This window comes from Camarhynchus parvulus, chromosome 1A (genome assembly GCF_901933205.1).
Source record: "Camarhynchus parvulus chromosome 1A, STF_HiC, whole genome shotgun sequence".
Taxonomy (NCBI): Eukaryota; Metazoa; Chordata; class Aves; order Passeriformes; family Thraupidae; genus Camarhynchus; species Camarhynchus parvulus.
The window spans coordinates 17632292-17639160 of NC_044586.1; the positions used below are offsets into that span (position 1 = coordinate 17632292).

General features: G+C 46.2%; 1 protein-coding gene across 1 annotated transcript in view; it reads right to left on the minus strand.

Moving 5' to 3' along the window:
- Positions 1–920, minus strand: part of PARVB (parvin beta) — a 51884-nt gene extending 50964 nt beyond the window's left edge. The window contains exon 1 of the mRNA XM_030959443.1: positions 608–920. Coding sequence (XP_030815303.1) covers positions 608–722 — 115 coding nt within the window. The 5' untranslated portion in view covers positions 723–920. The remainder of the gene's footprint in view (positions 1–607) is intronic.
- Between the last annotated feature and the right edge of the window lie 5949 nt (positions 921–6869).

Here is a 6869-nt window from a genome sequence, read left to right on the forward strand (position 1 = left end):
CTGGGCGATGTGTGCCCATGCGGAATCCTTCATAGCGAGGTGAGTGGGATGGGTGTGTCTCCGGGCACAGCGCCTACACTAGCATAAAGCCTATGGATGAAGCGGACCTGGAATGAAACACGGGTGGACTTAACCATTCCCTCTGGGGTCCTCAGCGCTCAGACCACAAGAAAACGACAGCCACCGTCTCGTTGGTCACCAGGACTTTATTTTATAGCACAAAACGGGTTCTGGGCTTACCTTCCCGGACACGCGACATGAGCTGATGTCCCGCCCTCCATCACTTCAGTCTCCCCCCACTGCTATCAGCCGCTCCCCATCGCTGCCATCCATCTCCCATGATTCCAGTCTCCCCCATCCCTGCCAGGCGCTCCCCATCGCTCCAGCCGCCCCCCACGCCCGTCCCCAGCCGCGTTGTGGCTCTCGGGGGCGGGCACGGCCCCTCCGCGGGGCCGCCGAACAAAGCGCGGCTCGAGGGCTCCGCCGCTGCTCCCGCCGAGGAACGGGCCGGGCCGGGATGGGATGGGGCGGGCCGGGACGGCGGAGCGGCCGCGAGTCACGCCGGCCCCGAGCACGTTCCTTCCTTCCCCCGCGCCGGCGAACTCACCCTCCTTGGCTTTCTTCTTCCTGGCCAGGGTCCCGCCGAGCTTGCCCAGGAACGACTCCTCTTTCTTCATCCTGTGCGGCCGCAGCGTCGGGGAGCGGACGGGCGCGGCGGACATCAGCTCGGCCGGGGGCTCGCCGGGGAATCCCGCCCGGCGGCTGCGGGGCCCGCGGAACCGAACCGAGTCCGGCAGCGGGGAAATCAGTCGCCCGAGCGAGCGGGGCGAGCCCGCGGTGTGCGCTCGCAGCACTGGGGGCGGGCTGGGAGCCGCCGCGGCCACAGCGCCCTGCCACGGCCGGGAAGTCCGAGGGAGGCGGGGGCGGGACGAGCCTCGGACACCCCCGGGTGCCGGGGGCGGGCACCGAGCCCGCCCGAGCATCACCTGGTGCGCCGGACCCACGCGGGTGCCAGGAAAAATGGGTAAAAAGCATTGCGGCAAAACAACACCCCCGGTCCCACCACTGCCGGACCAGAGCGGTGTTAGGCTTGAAAGTACACAAAGATCAAATTTGAAATGACATCCTGTCTTAGGAACAGTTTTATATAGTCCACATTCTGCAATAATTGGACACAACTGGAGGCAAACGCTCAGCATGTGCCATTTGTCAGGGCACCGCAATTCCTTGCGGGCTGTATTCAGGTGCGCCGCCTAATTTTCCAGCCATGCGCCCCTTCTGGCAGACCAGCCCGCTTTCTCCTCCTGGCATGCGGCCGGTCAGGTCTGACATCTCCTTTGTGGGAGGATCGAGGAGAAGGGGCTGTAGGCTCTGTGTTTGCCAAGCCACCACCTCCCAGGTGCTGCCATCAGCACGGTGTGTGTGCACAAAAACGCCCCAAACCAGACACTCGGTTGGGATCCCACCGGGAGATTTTCTTATTCCTTATCATTTCACAGCAGCATGATAAGGGGATTGTGGAATACGCGTTCAAAACAGGTCCTGACGAGTTTCTAGTGTTAGGGTCTGGTCCTGTTTAAGCCCCTGAAGCGATCCCACTGATTTTAACGGGACTGCTGTGTCCCCAAAGTCACACACAACCTTTGTCTGTGCTCCTGCGAGCAGTGTCCCTGTCGGCAGCTCTTTGCCCCAACAAAGGAGCGCATTCAAACCAACACAGCTTGGCTCAGGAGCTGCACACCCAGCTTATATGGGACAGATTTGCAGGCTTGACCTGACACAGAGGCAGGACACGTCCAGAGTAGAATATAGCAGAGACAATTTTCTGAGTTTCATTCGAGATTTAACCCCAGCTAATCGCCTTTGTCACCCAGACCCACTCCTGTCCCTCACCTCCAGCTGCTTTTCTACAGTCACTTTGGCAACTAAAAGAAAAACCCAACAAACAAAAACCAAAATCACCCAGCCCAAGCTTTCCAGTGTGACTGAGCATGAAGTCACCCAAGGGCAAGTGCCAGCAGAAGGGGAGGGCACACATGACCAGGCTGGAAAGGCTCTTTTGAATGGCAGTGCACACTTCTGTGAACTTTATTGAAATTCTCCTTTGGAACAACAAATAAATTTAATTTCCTGCAACAACAGTGTGTTGCCTGTAGCAGAGGCTTTTAGACTGCAAATGAGAATTTACCAGGGGTGGGATCAATACCAGTTACAAAACCACTTTGCAAAACTAAATAATTAGCAAGGACGTCAACTGCATTCTCCTGGCATAAGCCACATGAGACCTTTTACAAGTTCAAGCTCCATTTTCAGTTCATCAATAACCTGAATTCATACAAAACCCACACATTAATGTTAATCTCCAACAGGACTAGTAGAGTGGATATTTTAATTTCATAAAATGCATACTGAAATCTTAGATTACACTTAGCATTAAGGCAGTGTGGAAAAAGCATTTTATCCAATGTCTGGGGAAAAAAAGTCCCATAAAAATCAATCAGTTCTCATACCAGATTTTTTAAATGAAATTACAATCAGAAAATGTACGAGTACAAACTTTGAGCAGGAAAGCAAACTGGTTAATTTACACACATGGAACAAATGCTAAATAAAACTTCACTGACTCCAGCGCACCACTCAAGATTTAACCACTTAAAAGAAAGTGTCTTTTAGTAATTGAAATAAAGCCACACAGATAGATCCATTCACCTCTGACTTTGATGTCCTATCTATTTATAAAATGCTTCAATCTCTAGCTAAGTAGAAAAAGCATTCTGCCTATTGAAAAGAAAAAAGGAGGTGGAGTTGTTTGAGACAGGAGAGCCCATGGCAACAAAAAGTCAAATCACACTTCAGAAACACCAAAACAAAACCTGGAGCATTTTAAAGACTCATCAAACAAATAGGGCTCTTCTAAACAGGAAATTAAGAGCTTCCACAACTGCTTTGATCAGTGTTAGTGTGCAGTGATTTAACTGGCTAATGGCCACTAACAGGGACACAGCTGCTGCTGCACCAGGTCAGTGGCCTACAGCTCAGAGCAAGCCCAGTTACATGGTTTAAACTCTCCATAATGAATGACATATCAGCCCTCTGCAGCCAGAAAATTCTCTCTGGTACCTTCCTCTCATTAGGGATGAGATTCCCATGTATTTCTATAAGAATATATTCAATATTCCAATAATGAGTGTATTCTCATTTTAAAAATTGCCAGAGCATAGACATGTAATTTGAGAGAATTACACTAAAAAACTAAGCCTTGTTTAAAATCTGTTTTTATTTTCAGCACTGAACTGCTACTTTAATATTTAGCTGAACATTTAAAAGTCTGAAACCACATCTGCTCATTTTAACATTGCTCACCTGTTTGATAGAGGTGTTGCTTCCTTTATTTTAACCTCATAGCACTTTATACTGCTTTCAAAATTTTAGACCACCTGAGGTTACTGTTATTAGATATATCACAAAATAACAGTGACATTGAATATATGGTCTCATCAGATATTGAAGCAAGGCAAACCCAGCCACTTCTTAAACCAGCAAATCATTGGTCTTGTTCTATTATAACATCACTTTTACGGACTTTGTATATAAACTTTAAAGACACAAGACACAGCTGATTTTTCTTCCTGGTCTGACAGATAAATGAAATTGTGTTGGGGGCGTGACTGCTGGAGTTTGGGTTTGGTTTGTTGTTTGGGGTTTTTCTGGGGTGGGGGGGCAGGGTTAATAATGTTATTTATTAAATACTGAGGCAGGAATGTACCACCTAACTGATGCCGCTGATTTGCTTCAGAGTGCCTTCTATTATGAATTCTATTTAACTGAAAAGCTTGTACAAAGACAATTTATCCCATGCAGATGTTGGCTCTGGGTTGCGTTTTTTGCTTAACAAGAGAAGAAAGCACAGGATGCACTCAGCACATGTCTCATCCCAATTACAGTAAAACCATCCAACAGCATTGCAGTTGCTAACAGCAATTTCACACTGCTCTCAGAAAACACACATCCACTATCTCAACAAGTTTGCCACAGTTGAGAAGCTGTGCAAAAATTCTCCTGGAAAAGATTCCTACTGAAGCTGTGGCTGCAAGTTCCAGCCCTCTTGAAAGCAAGACAAGAATAGCAGAACAAAATGTAGCGTACACTCAAAATTCCGTAATTTTGGGATTCTTATGCTCTCCCATACAAAGTTTTGCCTAATCTTCAAGATATCTGACCAACTCCTTAATAGTCCCACAAAGGGATTCATGGTGTTTTCTTTCTCTGTAACACCACAGTAAAAATTCACACCTTTTCATGTGAGTGCTCACCCAGCCCAGAGAAGGGAGAGCCAACATGACCTCCCCTCACTTTTCCGTGTTTGATCACACATGGGAAAGTCTTGGGACACTTCCCTCAAAGGGCACAACAGGGACAGCTGTTTCTACAGAAACACCTGACAAAACCAGCAGGTAGCTTGCAAAGGCAGGAAGTCCTAAACCTTAGTTGCTACACCTCTGCAAAGACTGGCAGCCAGATCTGCACAAAAAAAGGCACAGAGTGACAGCAAAGGTACTTATATAGAAGCACGCTTCTGCGTTATTGAGGTCAGCATTGGAATTTATTTTTAAAGCTTATATTTTCAAATCAAATACATTTATGGACTTAATATGGCAGCAAACCTGCCCCTTACATTCTCACAACCTCCCAGTTTCCTCTTCAACCTTCACCTAAGCCCCCTAGAAACTTACTCATTAACAGCACCTGCAAACACCAGATCTTCCAAATATAAAGAGTGATTTCAACTTTTTTATATAAGCAGAACAGCTAGAAACCACCCACAGTGTTAGAAGTGGTGATGGAAATATTTGCCATACTTCTGACATGCTACTGCCACCTTCTCCCGGGCTCGTGGGTGCCCTGACACATCACAGAGACCCTTCAAACCTTGTCCCAAAACAATCCTCTCCTCCCCAGGCCTCCCTCGGCCCCCTGAAAGGGCTGCAAGCAGTGAATTAAGACCACAGCTGAAGGGACTCTGCCAGCCTGGTGGGACTTACAGCCTCAGCACTCACATGAAATCAGGAGGCCACAAGTACATTCCAGGTGTGCTGTTTGGGGACACTCCTTGCCACCTTGCTGTCCCTAACAGTGGCATGCCTGAAAAGCAAGAGCATCTTCACTACTCCACAGGTAAACTGATATCCAAAACTGTCCATTTAAAAACAAACACCAAGCTTCTAAATCACAGTTCTGACTGCAGGCCTTACTCTGTTTATCCTTTCAACTCTGGCCAGAAACACAACCACGAAGAACATGGATTCAGATCTGCCCAAAGCTCTCCCACTGAACATTATGGCAGCTTTTACTGGAATTCTGATTTCTACCTTATCCACTTAAAGTACCTGGGCCTCTGCAGCAAAATTTAAATGGAAATATATTAATCATACAGTATTCCACAGAAGCAATCACATAACCCAAATGCTTCTTCCAGAGGAATTCAGACATACTTTCTGTACTGGATAGCTTTTGTGGTATGCCATAAGAAAATGTTACTTTTCAACCTAGTGCAATGCCAATAGGAAAACAGTGATACAGGTGGAGCCTCATGGAACATGATTTTGCTCTTGTTATCCTACTGGACAATTCTCTGCCGAGTGGCACAGCGAGGTCTGTCAGAAGACGTGCTCAAAAGATCTCTTCAGCCTTCAGCAGTTTCTTCCATTCCTCCCTTGATGCTCACAGAGTCTCTCAAAGCTTCATTGTGGCCTGGCTGGTGTGTGGTGTGCACACTGAGTTCAGGGCTCTCCCCAGGCCTGCTCAGAACACTGAGAGCCCTCTCAAACAGCCAGCTGAGCTTAGGGTCTTGTGTCATCATAAAGGATGGCACTTGAGCAGCCTTGAGTAAACACAGTGTGCACAAAATAGAACTCTTAAGGCAGCAGAATGCAGCTAACTTTGAACTACTAGGAGAAAACCCTAACAGTATTTTAGTATCTAAACATTCACATTAAAAATAATTTTATATGTCAAAATGTCAGTAGTGCTGGAAAAAACGATTAACATTTGTTGACATTCTTGACATAGCTTCATATTTTATCTCATAACAACAAAAGAATCATCAAAGATGCTAGGTTAAATACGTACTTGCTACAGCATCTGTTAGATAAACACACTGAAAAAGTTTTTTTATATCAAATTTTGCTATTTGAAACAGCTGACTTCTGTCATTCACACCATTTTGAACATCTGTAAGCCTAGTGCTGCTACTTTATAAGAGGGGAAGGATGTTTAATCAAGCAAAGCTCCGCAAATCCAGACAGTCCAGTTTGTAGCCTTCATATTTTAGAGAATTATCAACTAAGCCAGATTTAGTGTATTACACCAACAGCAATACATACCAATGCTAAACCAATGTATAAAACCATGTTCTCTTTAAAATGGTAGAGTTTGAGTGCTGACTTGATTGGGAATGAGCTTTCATGGCAGTCCTGACATATTCAGCAAAGTCAAGCAGAGCACCAGCATATCCAAAGCTGTCTTTAGCTGAGCAGAAAAAAATCAGGAGTTAAACAGCTCATGTATTTCTATTCTGCTCCCCCAGAATCTTCTTTGCGTTGTGATTTTAAACCCGACAACACTTAACAACAAAAAAAAGTGATACAGGGAAAGGGCACTCCAAGTTCATATTCTCATAGCATGACCACACAGGGTTGGTGCACATAAAAATAATCAGTATGCAACTACCTCCAAAGATGTTAAGACCAAAGTAGTGAATAAGTCTGTCCTTATAAACTGGATTATACCCCAAGGGATAAAGTCAGAGGTAACTTGGAGATGAAATTAGCATCTCAACAAGTCAGGAGAAAGACACAGAGAAACCAGGC